Below are 20,866 nucleotides of genomic sequence, written 5' to 3' on the forward strand. Positions count from 1 at the left end.
TACTCAAAAACAGAAATGACTCGCCATTTTCAACTGAATTAATACTCTACCCAATTTAATTCCAGTCTTTTACAACCATGCTTTTTTTTTTTTTCCATTTTCCCCTTACATGTAGTCTGTGACTTAAGACCCCATGTTTTCCAAACACACCCTATGTTTTCTCACTGGTGTGTTTTTATTTTTTTTTAATTTTTTAAAATGTTTATTTATTTTTTGAAAGAAAGATTGACAGAGTGTGAGCAGGGGAGGGGCAGAGAGAGAGAGAGGGAGACACAGAATCTGAAGCAGGCTCCAGTCTCTAAGCTGTTAGCACAGAGCCCGATGCGGGGCTCAAACCCATGAACTGTGAGATCATGACCTGAGCCGAAGTCAGACGCTCAACCAGCTGAGCCACCCAGGTGCCCCACTGATGTGTTTTTATATCCAATGTTCTCCCTGACTGGACCTCTTCTCATCACCAGTCTCTTTATATTAAGCTTCTGTCTTATTAATACTCTCTTGAAATAATAAATTAACTTTTGGGAGAAAGCTCCCAGTAGCAACACATATGTTTGCAACCTAATAGGTAACAAGCTTTTCAGAAATGACATGGAAAGAACAACTGGTCCCCTCTCATTTAAAAAAAAAAAAAAAAATTGGTACAAGAGGCTGCAGGTAATTTCCCAAAAACACAAAAACAAAAGCAAAAATCAAACAGAAGATATAAATCGCCAACTAGATACATAGACCTAGCGGTACAAAATGATCAAAACTTTATCAGGACTATCACAAATGGCTGATGGACTTCTTCCCTGTTTAAGATCTCCATGTATAATGGGACCCATATCTAGACTGCCCTTGACTCACCAAACTGTGTCCTATAAAGGGCACCTTTAAAAAAATTCACATGAAGATGGCACGTGCTTGCCAATCTGTTTCCCCACGGAGCTGTACCTACTTATGGGGGACACATTTCCTCATTCATGCAAATGTACAGTACAGCTTAGCAAGACTTTGACCTTTCTGTATCAGAAGCCCTAGAAGTCTATATAATATTTCTAGGAATTTTTATCCTAAGGAAATAAATAAAGATATGTATCACATTATACTTATAATAATTTGTAATAACAAAATATAGCAAGATTTTGGGGAGGTGTCCAAAGGTAGAGACTAAGACCACATCAATTATGCTAGAGTTACAAGATGGAATAATACACTGCCATGGAAAGTATGTAGGAGAAAATCTAGTGGCATTAGAAAATACTCTTGATCTGCTTTTATATTATAAAGATGGGTTTAAAACAATATATAATTTCAAATATGTAAATATAAATATACATAAACACACAGAAAAACCTAGGATACCAGAGATATGAGAAAATGTTTGATTATCTCTGGGTGGAAAAGATTTTAACTTTCTTCTGTCTTTCAATTAGACATAATGAACACATGTCACTTTTGTAAAAGGGAAGAAAGATAAAATGAAAAATGGTACAAAATAGTACAACTATTCTTCCCTTCTTCCATGAAATCTTTTTTCACTTCCTTATCTTTTAATCCTTTGAAGCCGGGGAACACTTGGTTTGAACTTCTGTCTTGATACGTCTTATTCTGCCTTGCATGTAGATATCATTGAGCAATTAATTGTTAGTCTGGCATTGCTCCTTGAGTTCCAAAACTCATTGTTGTCTGTTTTGTAGCATCTGTAATTTAGGTGTCTGACAAATACTTACTAGGTTGAATCTGCTGTAAATATCCACAAGAGTGTAATAGGTGACATTTGCAAATAATTAGGTGCAAAGAGGTGAGAGCTTTATTCTGGTAGAGGGGGCAGACATGTTGAAGCTTCAGGCAATAGGTATATACCCAAAGTTCTGGCAGCAGTTACTAGTAGGGCAGCAGAATTATCCAGAAGAATCTTGAGAGGTAACATTTCTGATCTAGGCTTAGCATAACCAGATTTATCTTGTAGTGTCTGTAGCATCTACACAGCCAAGTCAGATGCATTGTGTAGGAAGGCTGAAATTTGCCAATGAAATGTGACCCTCAAGGAGCGCTAAACCTAGTGGAATCGACTTCACAGAGGAAAATCTTCCAGTAAGAATAGTTTCAAACATGGGATGGCTCAGTGTGGGAAAAATCAGAAGTCAACATTTGTGTGGTGCTCTCCTGAGTTTCACAGTGCAAAAATTCATTTCACTCAGCAAGAGTATAGAATTATGTGATTTATTAAGCTATCCCCTCCCCGTAGGAGCGTAAGTGATGATTTTTGTGGTTAGTTGGGATGAGCAATTAGCAGGAGAAAGGTGACTCCTGTTCCAAGCCTCCTCCTACTCATGCTGGTTTGGGGTCCAAGTCCAGGTTTGTGAAGCTTACAGAAATCCATCTAGAGCCATGTCTTTTGAGCTCTAATGGAGCAGCTTTCTCAAGAGATGCTACCAGGCTGATTTGCTCAGTAGCACTTTCCCTTTTTCTAGCTTAAAAAAAAAATTGAAGCCAGCGCTGAATCTGATAAAAAAAAGTTTTAGAAAATAGTTAGAGATAACATGCATGAGTTCTTCCAATGTAGATTGCCATGGAGCTTCTCGGCAAGCATCTTAGATGGTGTTCCATCCTGTCGCAAGTACTACTTCGTTGTTTTGAAAGCAGTAAAATAAGTATAGAGAGATGGGGAAAAAAGCACACTGATCTTGCAGAATGTTTCAATAAAATGAGGAAAACCACCTTTTCTTAGCATCTCAAATGGAGCTAAAGGTCTTAAAGGAAGGGAATTCCTGAAACCATAAGAAAAAATGACAGTAATTGAAATGTCTCCTGCTCAAGGTACACACGTTTCAGAACAGTGTTTTTATAGGTGCCAAACAAAGTCTGATATGCCACGTGTTGTATGCTGTACTGAGAGCTATATACAGTACCTGCCCTCACAGTGCTTGCAGTCTAGCGGGAGAAGCCTCTAAGTTAACATGGCAATTTTGAAATTGACATTGATAAGCGCCGTGACAACGGTAAACAGCAGGGGCCCTTGTAAACACCCAGGTGCTGAGGGTTAGAGGCAATCTTTGAGGAAGTGATACCTGTTTTGAGACTTGAAGAATGATATGAACACATGCAGGTATGAGGAGTTTCTACAGAAGAATTAGAAAGGGACAGTTTTGTAGACAAAAGCCCAGAGACAAGAGATTGTGGCCTGTTCTGTTATTTTATGAACGTTTAGGAGAGGGAGTTAGAGATAGGGGGAAGGTGGAAGAAGACTGAGGGTGGAAGAGGCCAGATCATAAAGTGCCTTATAAAGCAGTTTCAGAGTTTGGAATTAGTCCTAATGGCAGAAGGAAAGATGGAATGTGAAGGAAAGCTGGCAAAACAGCCTGTGTGGAGAGAAGAATAACTGAAGACTGCCTGAGATATGCAAGATGCAGGGCTTATGTTAAACAACTCAGGGACAAAGCAGGATAGGCTGGAAAAGATATTTGAGGCTCAGCTTATCTTTCCTGAAACTTGTGTCCCTCAAGGTATTTCTCAGCTTAGATCCTCTATGACGTACAGTCGGGGAGCTTGTCAAAAACTATGGCAAACCAGGCCCTCAGCAAGTATATACAAAGATAAGGCAAAGAACGTTTGGGAAGTCTTTACATATATGTGAAGAACTTGATCCCACACACACACCCTGTGGAGCTTAAAGCTGCAGCTGAGGGTAGGTCACAGCAGAAGGGAGGGTGATTGTTTCTTCCATTGTAGTGCCTTCTTGTTCAGCACCTTCCGACGCACACCAGTTGGCATACCCCAAAGATGAGCTATCTAATTGCTACCACGTGAAGCTCAAACAGGGACTTTAAGTACTTTCATGTGTTTCTCCTGTGCCTTTTTCCATGAGAGGACGGCGTCCAAGATCAGGGCATACCTGACAATTTTCTCTTCAATTCGTGAGGCAAAATAGAACCCAGCCCTCAGTGGCAGTAGGACCAAAATGATATTGTGGAAGACACGAAAGCATTTCAAAGTAACCAGGTCCAAACTTAGGAATGGCCAAGGAGCATTTCTCAGATTCTTATTTGCGCATTCAATAAAAGATGCTTTGGAATTTCAATTGATAGTGACAATTGGGGAAGTATAACATACTTTGTTAACCATGTCTTTTAGGAAGCAGGAACAGAAAAGAGTATTTTCCCTCTGCCTGAACCACAAGATTTCTTTCTGGCTTCTCAAGTCAAGTTTGAAGACCTCATAAAAGATTTGCGAAAACTGAAGAGGCAACTAGAAGGTAACAGGAACTGTTCTGTTATTATGATAATAGCTAAGCCTTCTTTGTTTTTTTTAATGATTGAGGAGGAGGATGTATGTCTGGTTCATGGAAGGGAATTGGCTCAGACTTCAATTCCTCGTGAAGCTCTCCATCTCTTATGCTCTGTTTGGAGGCGCTATGTTTGATTAGTGTTAATTAGTGCTTTTTATATCTACATCTTTTACATCTACATTTTCCAACATATTACAGATGATCATTTTAATAACAACAGCAGCAGCCCTTTATTGAATACTTACTGTTGTCTCGTATAATTATTACAGCAACCCCAATAAGCAGGAACTGTATACCAACTCCATTTTACAGAGGAGAAAAATGAAGTTCAGGGAAGTTACATTCACACAGCCAGTGAGAGGCAGATTTACTGGGCTCTAATCAGGTCTTTGTGATTAGAACTCATGCAGTTTCTAAGCCAGGTTATTGTGCCGCCTGAAACATGTCACATGTGCGCACACATGCGTGCGGCCACACACGCCCCTATATATGTGGTTCACGTGTAGGAGTCTAATAAAGGTGTCAGGACCCATAGTCAACATGCTCTTTTAGTTTATTTACATTTTTAATTATTCACAACAACATGCTGAAAGCCCCTTTTAGGTTGTTGTGTTTTTTTTTTTTAAGGTGAAAATATGTCTCTCTCGAGCAGGAATTTTCCTTTGGCATTGCTAGAGTCTTGTGTTTTCACTGTGGAGACATCTCCTTGTCCAAGAATATAAATACTTGCATTGGAGCTTGTCTAACTCCAATTGAAGAGCTCCACAGAGGATTTAGGGAGCGTGTTAATGTGGAAATGGAGCTCAGAGTGCCAAAAGGAGAGCTTGAGGAAATGAAGAGCTTGAACCAGGAATATTTTTACACTAAGACATAAAATAAACATTTTAAAAATGTTTATTGTGAAAGGGCGCTCAGAAACCCAAGTCTTAGACAGAGAACAGCCTGGAAATGGAAGTGAAGTGGGACAGATCCCTGGTGGCGGGGAGAGCCATTTAGCTTTATTTTGGGCATAAAACTTGCTTAAATAAGGAGAGCGGTTACAAGTGAATATTTCTACCTTGTAAATTATTTTTAAAGGAACATGTGGATTTTTTTCCCTCCTGTTGATGTGGTTAAGAGCGTGAATGCAACCAAGTGGATGCTTCATTTAGGAATGTGATATATGAACTTGTGGTTATCCTTTTCCCTCTCATAAAAAAAAAAAAACAAAAACAAAAACAGAAAAAACCACTGACAGTTTTATCCTTGTCTGAGATGAGGGGCTGGACTCTCACTGTGATGAAACAAAGTGAAGCGTCCTGCAGTAGGTTTCTGTCACTCTCCAATGGCAGGATTAGGGCCCAGGCCAGTCCCCAGGATGGCTGCAAGCTTAGCTGTGGCCAAGAAGAGCCATGCCTTTCACTCCGTGGCTGTCCCTGAATACGACTCCCCCCTGGTCTCCTGGCCCTTTGCTGTCTTGTGTCGTTTTGTGAGCAGAAACCTGGTGTATGTGTGACCTTTCCTCCTCTCCTGCGGCCCCTTGCAGGCACCTCCCTTTGACTTCTGCAAGTGTTTGATGATGATAACAAAGGGATGAGAAGAGTGAATTGGGAAGACAGTGGAGAGGCAGGTGTTCCCACAGAGCATCCCCTTTAGCATACCTTATTTTCTCCAGGGCGATCCCAGGTGCCATTCCACATCCCTCCGTATTCAACTGACACTTTTCCTCAGTCATTTTAAGGAGCTGCAAGAGTTTCTGGAGCTGGAGGACCCACCCTGTGAGGGGAAACTAAACATTACCTCAGTTGTTTTTCTCCTTTGTATTAGACTTCACCAAGAGATGTGAAGCACCACAAGGCAAAAGGGAAAAGTAGGACTCCCCTCCAGCCCCCCCACATTGGATATTTAAACAAAAATGCCCTGCTAATCTTTCGAGATGCCAGTGTTTTTAACACATGAAAGGTACCTAGTAAATATTTAAAGAAAATACAGACCATTGGTTCTCTAATGAATTTCTTTTTCTCCTAAATGCCATCTGGCAAGATGGCCAGAGTCGTGGCGGTCTGTTTCATCTCCCTTCCCATTCAGGTTCCACCTCCTTTTCCATAAGGCCTTGGTGTGAGCCTAGATTGAATGTTTAATTGAAGAGGACATAATTTTCACACATACAGCAAAGATTTGATGAGGCTTTGAGGTTTATTGTAGCCATTAAAATGTCGTGGCTGCTGGCAAAACCCCAGAAAATGTCTAAAGCTAAACCAGATGTGATTAGCAAATTTCAAGACATCTCAGGCCCCATTTCTCCAGGCAGGCATAGCCCTTTAGAAGAAAACTGTTTTCAACCAAACCTTAGCAATAGGGTGGGAATTAAACTATAGTCGTTGGTTGTGCAAATGGTAGTGATACAAATAGACGTTGTCGATAAGCATCTTTTGTAGAAACGAGAACTTTGAATAGCACTTTTATGTAGATAAAAAGAGCAGGCAGTTGATGATCATAGTATCAGCCAGTTTCTTGTGCGATTATTATCTATCAGATGTTTTACACAATCATGTCTTTTAATCTTTACAATGACCCTATGAAGCAGATACTATTATCAGTCTCTCCTAGGAGGAGGAAACTGAAGTTCATGGTGTTCACATAACTTGCCAAATTACAGGTGATGATCTAGTCACATTTTGAAGCTAGATATGACTCTAAGGCATGCACTTGTCATCTATCCTGCCTGTGACCCAGAGGTCTCCATATTTGAACCCAGATCAAAACAGTAAGTTATGTGTTAAAGGCAGAAAACCTCATGGTGGTGCCAATGACAGAATTACTGAACACGTGCGCATGAGTGTGTGCGCGCAGACACACACACACACACACACACACACACACACACACACACACACACACTCTTAGAGCCACATGTGTAGACCCTCAGATCAGAGACAGGAGAAAATTTACTTGGGGATGGGGAAGACATATAGGAAACAGGGGTCGCGAGAAGTGAATACACACACACACACACACACACACACACACACACAAACAAGTGAATAGACACAATTATTGTGTAGGATTAAGAACTCGGGCTTTGGAATCAGATGATGTACTTTTACTGGTTTGGTGGAAGCAGGATCTTGTCACGTAACAAAACCATAAAGAAGATTCCTTTTCTTACCTGTGAAATGGGAAAATTATAGGGCCTCTGTCAGAGGAGGTAATGAATGCATGGTCCATTAGTAAGGAAAACTTCAGTAAAGCTGATTAGGGGTATATACCTCTTATTGGAAAATGCACACCTTGTAGAATCAGGCCCATATTGCTGAGAGGCCTGCTGGATATGTTTGTGGAGAATCAAATTCCCGGAGCACTTGCACTCTCTTCTCTACCTTAGTGGTGACAGAACCCAATTCTTGGTGCTTGGGAATGTGTCCCATATTTTGTTTACTGTTCTGTATCCCTTACTCAGACAATAATTTTAGCTTCCCTGATACTGTGATAAGTCACAATTAGGAAAAAACAAATGGTAGAAATAGTTGCTCTCTTTCTTATTCTTTGACCTTCTCTACTGGTCAGAACTCTCAAGGTATTTTTACCAACCCATATGTGGTAGGCAGAATAATGGTTCCCAAAAATGTCCAAACCCTAATCCCTGAAACATGTTACCTTACATGGCAAAAGGGAACTTTGCCGATGTTAAGATGGGGAGATTATCTTGGGCTATCCAAGTGGGCCTAATCTAATCACATGGATCTTTAAAATGAATCTTTAAAAACTGAGAATTTTCCTTGTCTGTGGCCAGCGGGAGATAGTACAGTGGAATGATCAGAGAAATGCAGTGTTGTGGGCTTTGAAGATGGAAGAAGTGGGCAGTGAACCAAGGAATGTGGGAAGCCTCTAACACTGGAAAAGGCAAGGAGCGGATTTTCCCTAGAGCCCCCGGGAAGGAATGCAGCCCTGTCAACACACCTTGGTTTCAGCCCAGTAGACCCATGTTAGACTTCTAACACAGAGAGCTATAAGATAATATATTTAGTACTTTTGTTTTAATCAGTTAAGTGTATGATAATTTGTTATAGTAGCAATAGGAACAAATGCACCGTGCAGTGTATCCTAATTGTGGCAGTTAATACTAATGATACACACACACACACACACACACACACACACACGCGCGCGCACACACACCATTGCTGAGGCCATAAGATGTGCGATTTCTCAAGTGGTGATGTTCACCGGTATGGCATGAAATGTGAATTGGTGTTTTCTGAGAAAGGTTCTACAGAGGCACCTGGGTGGCTCAGTCGATTAAGCGACCAACTTTAGCTCAGGTCATGATCTCACGGTTCAGGAGTTTGAGCCCTGCGTTGGGTTCACTGCTGTCAGTTCAGAGCCCACTTCAGATTCTGTGTCTCTCTATCTCTCTGCCCCTCCCCTGTTCATGCTCGCTCTTTCTCTCTCTCAAAAATAAACAAACATTAAAAAAAATAGCAAAACCCCCAATCCATATTGATTTGATATGATCCTATGGTAGTATTTTATTATGAAAATTTCACTGTGGCTATGGAAGTTGGAAAGCTGAATTAATTTTTTTTTGTTTTTGGAGAATGAGAGGGGAGCTCTTCAGATAGACGTTGAGAAGTCAGCATGGTCTGAAAAATTTAAAAACAAAATTAAATCACTCATATTAGCCAGCAATAGTTACTCAGTATCCCCTGTCATTAAAGATAGGCTATTTAATCAACTAGCTATTACTAAATCGTGCCTTGAAAATGATGCATTATTAGCTCTGTTATTCCATATATGAATTTGGAAAAATGTAATTGATAGTTAGCCCTCAGTGGAAGATATTCCAGCTTATTTGAAAGTCTTGGCTGAGATGCAAGTGTGTGTGTGTTAAGATAATTCTCATGATGTCCTTTTCTCTAAATATTTAAGAATATGTATTTGAACATGTCCTTTCTTTTGTACCATTTAGAAATATTTGGGAATATGACAGTTTAAGAAAAGCAAGAGTCTGTGTTGACTTTTTGATATCTGTTATCATTCTAGACATGTTTATCCTGCAAATACTTATGCTAACTTGTTAACCTTTTTAAGCTTTCTCTAAATGAGATCCTGTGTGAGATGCATAGTCCAGGCATTCAAGAATTGTTATAAAAAAAACTTCATTCTAAGTTTGAATGGTAGTAATATTTCCAAACTAACTTTACATTAAAGTACATCCATCACATCTTTAAGCATTTTCAATCCCAATGTCCTCATTGTAATGGAGTGATCAAATTAGCCCAAAGCCATCCTGATGAACCTCTGTTTTGTACAACACTAGGACCTGAACATTCTATTTCCACATAGAGAGGACAGGAGAATATTAAATTCACACACACACATGAAAGTAACAGTTCAGGAAAGAGAGGGGCTTTTTGTTGTAGGGTTTTGTTGTTGTTGTTTGTAGATTTTCCAAACTATAGTCAGTATGTCTTCCAGGTAAAGAAGGCAGACCGAATTCATTCCTTCCTTTAGCCCCAAATCCCTGGTAAAGACCCACCCCAAAATTAATACTCTTATTATTTAGGGCCATACAGTCAATGCCAATATAATCAGCTAAAAGAGGAGGAATTGGGGAGGGAACCACACACCTCCACACATAAAAGCAGAAAATAAGAACCTTTTACCTGGTAGTTTCTCATGGCCATGGGCAGAGACTGGTATAGAGGCAATAGTCTAGCTATTGGGATATGTATATGAAATTTTTACAATTAGAACTAGATTTAAAAACAAAAAGTTATAATCGACTCTGAGTTCTAGGTAGGTAGGTTAGTGAGGTTAAGGACTAGTCATAGTATTTTTTTTTCAAGTTAATATAGTATTTTTAACAATTAGTAAGTCAGCTCTACTCTTTACATGCTGGAAAACCTTTCGTATATGAAACTACACGGTAAGCCATAGACCACCTGTTGTGTCGCCTGCAAGGTAGAAACAGTCCTCTGCTTTGCTGTTTAGCTCATTTAACATAATCAATAAATTGTTTGGGGAAATACACTGATGAGCTGATATCTGTGAGGTGCTGGAGGGTGAGATGTGTGAGGCGGGGTTTGAGGCTCTGAGCACTGTTGGCATCGGGAAGGGGGAGAAGCTGTCTCCAGTAGAACTGGCATCCCCAGTGATGGAGGGAAGGCAGAAGGGCTGGTCAGCAGAACTTGCACTTCATCGTGCCCATGACCACTTTTATTTTTTTTACGTTTTGATTTGGGGTTGTGTGGTGTGTCCTTTCCTCTCCTCAATACTGTAGTTAAACAAGATTTGGCCATGAAAAATAAGGAGAAATGCTAATAACTGTCATTGCTAATCTACTAGTGGATATTAAAGTTTGCATTACTGGGGGGAGTGGGAAGGATGTGTCATGACTCCACTCAACAGGTCTCTAGTGAAAGTTCGAGTCTCTACCATCCTCTCTGACTCCATCTTTCTTACAAGCATGTTGGTTTCTCCTTGATCAGGAATCTCTGTATCCGTCCACCACTTGGACGAAAGTATAGCCTTTGGCACACTAAGTCAGTCAGTACTACTGACCCCAAAACAGAATTTAGGAAAAGCGATTGCCTACTGAGTTTATCCCAGGAAGCAAAGAAGATGATTTAAAGAAGGTCTGTGTGGTGACTGTTCCTTTGAATTTGCAATAGACACACAGTCAGGGCAACAGGAGACTAGAATGGCTACAATTCTGCCCCCAGTGCATGCAATATGGAGGTAACCTTAGAGTTGCTAGATTTATTAAATAAAATGCAGGAGGCTCAGTTAAATCTGAATTTCAGATAAACAAGCCTTTTGTTTTTAGCAGGAGTGTGTCTCAAATATTGCACAGGATACACTTACACTAAAAAAAAAAAAAACACAACTATTCCTTGTTTATCTCAAATTTAAATTTAACTTGCTGTCCTGTCTTTTATCTGGATGTCTATAGAGAGTTTTTTTTTAATTTTTTTTAACGTCTATTTATTTTTGAGACAGAGAGAGACAGAGCATGAACAGGGGAGGGGCAGAGAGAGAGGGAGACACAGAATCCGAAACAGGCTCCAGGCTCTGAGCAGTCAGCACAGAGCCTGACGCGGGGCTCGAACCCATGGACCGCGAGATCATGACCTGAGCCGAAGTTGGACGCTTAACTGACCGAGCCACCCAGGCGCCCCTATAGAGAGTTTAAAAGCAATAAGAAAACCAACTAAAAGTTGGTTCCCTTTTTTATGACCACCATGCACTGGCAATTCTAAGCAATCTCAGTGAGAACATCCTCCTTTCAAGGATGGGCAGTGGACACAGGTGCAGAATATGTTCTGGGGTGCGGTGCACGTCCGTTTCCACCATCACTAACGATGACAGTGGCTGCTTAACGCACACATAACCAAAAACCTGCAAATTGGCTTCCAGCTCCTCTGTTTCTTAAAACACCTTCAAACTGAGGACTGCCTGCATTCTAACAGTAAGGAAGTTGAAGCAACTTTGCTGCTAATGATGAAGCTCAGACTGGAAGCAGGTTTATCTGACTACAGAGTTTATACTCTGTGCTGCACCATGCTTTTTTCTTCTACTGTTTGTAGGCCCTCCCCTCAGGCAATAACAGTATGATCTAGAATGAGAAATCTTGACGAATAAGCCCCACTTATTTCTCTAGTTCATCTGCTAAAGGGATTACAGGTGGTAACTGGATTGACTTTAGGCTTTTTTGGGTCTCTACCCATAACCACTCAACTAATTTACCTGCTGTGATCTCTATCCTCCTGCTTCCTCTCTGTCCATTTCTTTTGGTTTCTCTGATACACTTGCTCTATCTCTGTCTCTGAAAATTGCCTTCCCTATGTTTTATTCCTTTATGACCCAGAAGGCAAGCATACTGGTCTGAGATGGGCAGCCAGATGAATATCAGAGGACTACAGGGCCACCCAAGGTGACCTGCGTGGTGTTGACTCTTTGTTATCTCTTCCATTCGTGGACATTACATGTAATGTGGTTCTGGCATAGATGAGAAATTAGGGGAACAATCCAGGATTTGTCAAGTCACGTGGCAAAGCAGACTGTTGCTTCTGTGCTCTGGACGAGCCCTGTCTGTGCAGGAGAAATGACGTCTATCAAGTAACTTTCTCCCCACAAGAGTGTAAGTGTTCTTTAAGAGAGAAAAGAAATGAGAATGAATTTTTTCTTTAATTATTCGTTTGAGCATGGACTGTAAGCAGTATAGCTCTGATGAAGGGAGAAAACAGATTCTGGAAGACTTTTGGAGGACTTCTGAGAAAAGATGGGCAGTTGAACACTCATCTGGATTAAGCACTCATGTAGGATTTCAGTTCCTCTTAAAAATTATGTTAAAAATAATAAAATTCTTTGAAAGCGTCATGTCAAGAGCACAGAATGATAGAGAAAACCATAACTGCAAATTTTCTGAAGCTCAGGAAGTAGATGGACAAGTGGTAAATGAATCCACCAAATAAAAAAGTGGAATTCCACTCCAGGAGCGGAGAAAGGTGAGAAGCAATCCAATTTTTACTTCTACATGACTTGACACAAATTTGTGTGTAAATGTATATGTATAAATACATAAACATTCCTATGTAGTCATACATAAGTAAATCAATGAAATCATTCAAGAAAATTTCCCAAAGTGGACACAAGTTTCTTATTTTAAAAGTCCCAAAGGGATTCCAACAGAATGGAATAAAACAGATCCATACCATTGTTAGACCATTTCAGAATACTCAGGACAAACTTACACACTTCTAGAAGGGAAAGGGAGTTGGAGGGGTGAGATGTGGAAACCAATTACCTAGAATCAGGAAGCAGAATGGCTTTAGGTCTTTCAACAGCAACACTAGAAGCTAGACATGGATCCGAATTCTGAAGGAATTATTCCCAATCCAGAATTTTATATCTACCAAATCATCAATCAAATATGAAGACAGATGAAAGTATTTTCAAACATGTAAGTTATCAAAAAAATTTACCTCCCATGCAGCCATCCTCAGGATGCTACTACAGAATGTGCTTTATTACGAAATAGGAAGACAAAGGTGACAGGAAATTAAAAATCCAATGGAGAAGGGGCGCCTGGGTGGCTCAGTCGGTTAGGCAGCCGACTTCGGCTCAGGTCACGATCTCGCGGTCCGTGAGTTCGAGCCCTGCGTCAGGCTCTGTGCTGACAGCTCAGAGCCCGGAGCCTGTTTCAGATTCTGTGTCTCCCTCTCTCTCTCTGACCCTCCCCCGTTCATGCTCTGTCTCTCTCTGTCTCAAAAATAAATAAACGTTAAAAAAAAATAAAAAAAAAATCCAATGGAGAAGAGAGGTAAAGAGATACTACAGGGTGGACAGCCCAGGATGGCAGCCAGGCACAGAGAGCAGACATTCCAGATTAGATTGGGTCAAAAGAATCCTGGAGAAGATCCTCAAAGATATGTACCTAATAATGTATCTGATGTGTCCTGAATGTTTTGACAAGAGTTACACAACTAGCAACAAGTTTGGAGTTCATTTCATGAAAAGAACATAGAACACAGAGCATATTAGAAAAAAAAGAAATATCGTGAGGGTGAGGGAGTTTGAGCACAGGAGGAGGTCTAGGAAAGACAAATCAATCAGAATTTGTGTATCTGCTGAGACAGGGAGCTGTGTTTGCAAAGTCATGTTAATGTTAACACAGGATGCCAGTCCAGCCAAGCTGTGGTTGTGCTATCCCGAAAGGGGGCTCGTGTGCAGTAGGTATCCGGGAAGGAAAGACAACTGTATCTTTTATATTGTATCAACAGAAAGATGTGCACCGAATGCCTATAGATGCTTGCTGGAGACCTGCAATTAAGTACTGAAATCATCAGGTCAGATTGGCACAAATGTCTGCCCCTGGGGAGGGAGAACTGAGTGGAGATTGTGGGATGGAAATGGGGAACTGCTTTTCCTGGAGTAGGATACGTGTCGTCTCTTAACTATGCACAGGTACCACTTTGATAAATATACCAACACGGCAACAACAACCACCCAGCGCATCTGTAAGTGAGAGTTAAGTCTCGGTGGCAGAAGCTGGCGTGTGGAAAGCAGTCCCAGCTGGGGGTTCAGGAGATGCAGTTTAAAAAATTTAGATCTGCCTCTTGCCAACCATGTGATAAGCTGTGCAACTCTGACAAATCACTTAACCTTTGTGAGCCTCGGCTGAAACACTGCAGCTGATCATCCTACCCTCTCCAACTCTGGGATACTGGAAGGGTCAGAGGAGCAGATGTCTGAGGAAGTACTTGGGGGAGATGTGGGAGGTTTTGTTTAAACTCATTCGGGAGTTATACAGTTTGCAATTCGCGCAACGCGTATCCGTGTGTCCTAGAATGGAGGGGGGGGGGGCATCAGCCATTAGGAGAACGTGGCTAATTTATCACCTTTAAGGAAGCTCCAGAAGACGTGACTTGACTGATTATTGACCATGCCTAATTTATTAGCTCTTTCCTCCTTCGCGGCCCATTTGTCCGCGGCAGTAGTTTGCTAAGCCTGGTCTCTGGTACACGACTGGATACATTAGCCAGAGTCCTGGCTGTGTTGCCATGGTGTTAAAAAATATTTAGTTTTGCAAGCAAAGTTTCAGGAATAATAAAAGAAAAACTTTGATATGATTTATTTTTGTAAGACGGTTTCAACAAAACAGACACAAGGAACTGGGGTAAGTATTTCAGAAAGGCAGTGGGTGTAAAATGTTGATCAGCGTGGTAACTTTTGATGCAAAGCATTCAATTAAGTGCGGTGTGGTGGGTAAAGGTCACACATTTCCCAAACAGAATGCCTTCAAAGACAAGTTGTACAGAAAGGAGAGAGGATACGGAAACTGAAACCTGATTCATTCTTTTAACTAATGGAAGAAGTTTGTGTTTTCCTTTGAAGCCGCGGTTGTGACATCTCTAGGTGGGAAGGATGAGTTACGTTAAGCTGGTTTCCTCCTCTCAGCTTTCACTCTACTTCTACTCTTTATTTATAAATGAACACAGTTAATAGAATTTATTTTGTTTTCCTTTTCTTTGACAAGAAACGTAAAATGCTGAAATAAGAGCTACTGTCATGGAAAAGTCTGAGTCACAAGCCCTGAGTTCAGATCCCTGCTTTACAAGCTGTGCCTCCACATCCCTGTGTCCTTGTATAGAAAGGCAGGTGTCACTGTCTGCTTTACTGATTATTGGAGTGGAGGGACCAGGGTCATGTGAAGGAAATCCCTTTGTGGAATATCAGCAAAGTGTATAATACTTATCCCTGGTTCTCTTTGTGCGCCCATTTCTGATATTTAGTCCAACAGCAAATCCTGCTGGTTCTTCCTCCAAGACGAGCTTTGAGTCAGTTCACTGCTCTCCATATCCACGGCACATTTCTAGTCCAAACCAGCACCTTCTCTCATTGGGGCCCTAACAATGGACCCCGAACAGATTCCCCTGCTTCCGCTCTTGCCCTCCCTTTAAATTCAGTCTCTGCTCATCAGACAAGTCAGGCCACCTTGTTTCATATTTGTAGCTCTTGGACTAAAATCCAACCTCAAGACCTGTAGCCATGCCTTACAGGTGCTAACATGTTTTGACCACTTCTGACTTTCCTGTCTCATCTCATGCCACCCTATCCCCTCCTGTCCACTAAACTCCAGCCTCACAGGCCTTCTCTGTGTTCCAACCCGGTAAGCTTGTTTCAGAAGACCATGGGGAAAGGAAGGGAGGGGGGGGGGAAATAGTTACAAACAGAGAAGGAGGGAGACAAACTATAAGAGACTCTTAAATAGAACAAACTGAGGGTTGAGGGGGAGGCAGGGGAGAGGGGAAAATGGGTAATGGGCCTTCAGGAGGGCACTTGTTGGGATAAGCACTGTGTGTTGTATGTAAGCGATGAACCATGGGAATCTACCCCCAAAACCAAGAGCACACCGCACACACTGTATGTTAGCCAATTTGACAATAAATTGTATTAAAAAAAAAAAAAACCTTTGCAGCAGTCGATCCCTACACCTGGAATGCCCTTATTTTAGATATTTCCGTGCCTTGGGCCTTCTCTGTTCACCCAAACTATAGCAGCCACGCTTTGAATAGTGACTGTTAGGACTCCCAGTTTTGATAGTGCTATTGTTTTCTATTTATTTGTAAACATTTACCACCCTACTTCCCTCCTGCTCCATCCCTCCTGCTCCATGAAGGCAAAGATCTAAGGACCTTTTTAATGTTTATACCTACTGCCACAGGGTTGAGTGGATGAATGAATGAGCAAATTAATAAATGTAGGAAAGACTCAGCTTTCCGTAGTTGCTGACCTTGCTATTAGAGAGAAATTAGATTTTTTCCTTATGGACAAAGATGTCAAATAAGCATAAATAGGTAGACACTTTAGGGAGACGTATTTTAAGATTGGACAAAGGGACAGCTGATGTCCCTGAGAGGTAACAGGTGCCTCACCCACTTCTGGTTGGAAGACTGTGTTACAGCAGATGGGTAGGATAGATGCCATCAGAAAGGGGAGTTTGTGGGGCACCTGGGTGGCCAAGTCAGTTGAGCGTCTGACTTCGGCTCAGGTCATGATCTCACGGCTCGTGAGTTTGAGCCCCACGTCAGGCTCTGTGCTGACAGCTCAGAGCCTGGAGCCTGCTTAGGATTCTGTGTCTCCCTCTCTCTCTGCCCCAACCCACTCGTATTCTGTCTCTGTCTCTCCCAAAAATAAACATTATAAAAAAAAAATTTTAAAAGTGAGGGGAATTTTGCTAGATGATTTTGAAAATGAATTCCAACTCTGAGTTTCTAAGATGATTGTTACTATGTGATTTCAGTGCACTCTACAGTTCTCCTTATTCAGTAAAGGTTACTGGTCTCTCTCCTAGACTTGGTTAATTGAACAGCTGAGAATTCCTGGAATTCTAGCCGTTTATAGGATATGGGATATAAAAATCAACCGTAAAATTATAGCAGGTTTGGATCTCAGATATTCTCTTTCTAAATGGCTCTCAAGGATCTGCTCTTGAAATCACCCATGCCTCAAAGAATTTGGCGTGGATACCATCTAGAAGTGATCTTTGTATAGTAGAACTCTTATCCAATGTGATTGGTTAATGGATACAATTTGGCCCAAATCAAGAATCATAGAAAATGATACTTGGATCCCTTAATATTTAATTTAAAATAAGCTAAGGGGGCACCTGGGTGGCTCAGTCGGTTGAGCGTCTGACTTTGGCTCAGGTCATGATCTCACGGTTTGTGAGTTCGGGCCCCGCATTGGGCTCTGTGCTGACAGCTCAGAGCCCGGAGCCTCCTTCAGATTCTGTGCCTCTCTCTCTGTCTGCCCTTCTCCCAATCATGCTCTGTATCTCTCTTTCAAAAATAAACATTAAAAAAAGAGTTATTAAATCTTCTTATGAAGATTCGGTAATCTTCCAAGTGAATCAACTTCTAAGTTAAAGCCAAGTTTGTTTCATTTTAGAGAGCCATAATGAGCTAAACATAATTTCTCCCAAGAGTTAAGGACAATAGGGAGATGACAGAGCACAATTAAAAGTTAGGTTTGAGGGGCTCCTGGGTGGCTCAGTTGGTTAAGCGTCTGACTTCAGCTCAGGTCACAATCGCTTGGTTTGTGGGTTTGAGCCCCATGTTGGGCTCTGTGCTGACAAGCTCAGAGCCTGGAGCCTGCTTCGGATTCTGTGTCTCCCTCTCTCTCTGCCCTTCCCCTGTTCATGCTCTGTCTCTCTCTGTCTCAAAAATAAATAAAAAACATTAAAAAAATTTTTTAAATAAGTTAAATATAGCATCATTCCCACACCTTTTTACAAATGAGCTTTTTATTGTTAGTTTGGAATAATTTCAGGTTTACAGAAAAGTTGCAAAGATAATATAGAGAGTTCTCCTATAGCCCTGATCAAATTTCCCTATTGTGACTGTTATGTTAACAACATCTTGCATTGTTGTAATGTAGTCATCAAAACTGAGAAACTGACAGTGGTACGTTTCACTTAACTAAATTCTAGTATCTCTTTGGATTTCACCAGTTTTTTCACTAATGTACTCTTTTTGTTCCAGGATCCAAACCTGAGTACTGTGTTGCACTGGGTTGCCATGTCCCCCCAGTCTCCACTGTGTTCTCTTGCACCTATATTTAACAACAATATTTTAGCTTCTTGTACTTAAATTGGCAGAAATAGTGCTTTTTCACAGTCATATTGCTACAGTTTACTATCAAGTAATTATGTTATATAATTACAGGGAAGCTTGGCTGGCTCAGTCTGTAGAACCTATGACTCTTGATGTCAGGGTTGTGGGCTCAAGCCCCACGTTGGGTGTAGAGATTACCTAAAAATAAAATCTTAATTTCTTAAAAAAATTATTTAATTACAATAAAAAGAACAAGTTGTATAAATAGGTTTGGAAAAAACACAACCGTTCTTGAGAAGGATCCTACTCAACAATGGGAAGAATTGCTCAGGGAAACCAGAGAGTAGCTTTCCAGCTGCAGTCTTTGAACATGCTGTGGGAATCAAGTAGGAGGAATAGAAAGTAGCATTGCCTTGGCAAGTCCATTAATGAAGTATCTTCTATATTCCCATTCAAAAAAAGAAAAAGGTATTAATGCGGTTGTAATGGTGATCCCCAACCTGTGGGTATAGCTTCATCCTTTGAAGTGGTTAGGGCAGGCCTGTAGAGGAGAAGATGGGTCTTGAAGATAGGAAGCAGAATGGCCAGCATAGGACTTGGGTCTTTTCATTACCAAGCCAGAGCTTATGCTATGTTACCGTAAACTTGTGTCAGGTCAAAGCATTTCTTCACAGAAAAAGATTTGTGGGTGGTTTTGCGAATATCAAAATATTTTCCTGCGCAAGTAAATTGTGTATCTTGGACCCTGTGGAAGCTTCACAATCCACAAATGGATGCTTCTCATGTCAGACGATGAAATGAGTGAAGTTGGAGGGAGGCCTCTTTAGCCCCAGCAAAGGGGATTGGGGTTTTTGCCAATGTCCTTATCTCTTCCAGATTTCTTTCCAGATTTCTTGGCCTCAGTATGGGTCTTAGAATGGGTAGAGGTCATGGACTGTGACTCTACCCTGTAGGTACCATAGAAAGATCACTGACCCGCCTGAGAGTCAGCAGCCCTGCTCTTGGCCTCCTCTGTGCCGCTTACTAACATAACCTCCACCTAACCTCGCCCAGCCTTCTGTTTCTCCTTTTAAAATGAAAGGATCCCCTGGTGGCAGAGAGCGGTTTTTAGCTTTCGTTACCTTGTTTCTTACTATTTGCAAAGCACTTTCATAGCTACTCCATACTGTTTCTAGAACTTCCTGTAGGTGATTAGGGTAAGAGGTTGGATAGCACAAGGCCAGTGGGTCTGACATCCCTGGGTTCAGATTCTGACTCAGCCACTTAATGTCTGTGGAACTTTATTCATCCCTACTTATCAAAAGGAATAATAGCCAGACCAAGCTTATAGAGTTCTTGTTAGGAATAAAATGAGACACATAAGGCAGGCTAAGGTCCAAGACATCTTTGGTTATTAAGGGCCATTTGTTACCAGTCATACAAGTTGAGAACTTGGTATAGTTTTCAGGGAATCATAGCATAGAGAGATAGAAGGCATTATGCCCAATTCTGTGTAGTGACAAGGTGCCATTAAACCAGTAACTTTTCCTGTGCCATTAGCCATGGGCTAAAACTGCTAATTTGACTGTGTTTTTGCACTGTTTTTCTTGACTATTTTGATGGACTGTAAAAACACTATCAAATTTCCAGGTATCCAAAAAAAACAAAAAACAAAAACAAAACAAAACAACACACCCTCTGAAATGTGAGGAGGGGCTTGCTTGACCTTACACTCAGCTCCTTTGTTTAGCAAATATTTATTCAAAGCACTGAGTTAGCTGCTAATTTTGAATAAACTAACTAAAATATCAAGTCATTTATAAACACATTTTAAGAGCAAGTGTTACTCTCATTTTCTAGGGGGAGAAACTGATTCCTACTTACTCTTCTGATTCTTCTTCTCTCAGGAATAGGAATCTGTCCCTAAGAACAGTGATTAAAACTTGCTGTCTGATAGGGGTGGGGAAGGAAAGCAGGGTTTGCCCTCCAGCTGTTGTGCCGATTCACGAAAACAGTCGCAATGCCCTTCCTGATGGTGATATTATAAAGGGAATCAACAAATAGTTGCTACCTGCTTTTAAAGGCACTATATATGGGAACTACAAATACCTAATTTGTTTTTTCAATCCAGGACACATCTTTCCCCTTAACCACCTACCCTCCCCCCCAAATTGAGCGATTTAAGCTGAGGCTGAGTTTTTTTGTTTGTTTGTTTTTACCTGGTATATACCTTTAGTGTGTTGTTTTTCTTCCTTAAAGCTATTGTACAATTAATTGTGAATCCTGATCAACACCATGTTGAGGTCAGTGGCACAGAGTAAAACTGACCAGGCAACTCATCTAACGGAAATAACTGAACGATTGAACAAAGTCCTGCCACAAGTACGTGGCTCATCTGGAAGACACGGACAAGTTCCTGGGGTTCCCCTAGGCCAGCAGGAGATAGCTTAACATAGGCCTCTTCTGCCTTTTCCGTGGCATCAGTGCTGAAGACTTGAGGGAGTTTAACAGGCATTTC

General features: G+C 41.1%; 1 protein-coding gene across 6 annotated transcripts in view; it reads left to right on the forward strand.

Moving 5' to 3' along the window:
• Positions 1–20,866, forward strand: part of FMN1 (formin 1) — a 435,508-nt gene that overhangs the window by 301,865 nt on the left and 112,777 nt on the right. For all 6 annotated transcript variants that reach the window (XM_040492211.1, XM_040492210.1, XM_040492209.1 and 3 more), the window contains one exon: positions 4,117–4,237. In XM_040492211.1, the coding sequence (XP_040348145.1) occupies positions 4,117–4,237 (121 nt within the window). The remainder of the gene's footprint in view (positions 1–4,116; positions 4,238–20,866) is intronic.

The sequence above is a fragment of the Herpailurus yagouaroundi genome, unplaced genomic scaffold (assembly GCF_014898765.1).
Source record: "Herpailurus yagouaroundi ecotype Mexico unplaced genomic scaffold, PumYag 184, whole genome shotgun sequence".
Classification (NCBI taxonomy): Eukaryota; Metazoa; Chordata; class Mammalia; order Carnivora; family Felidae; genus Herpailurus; species Herpailurus yagouaroundi.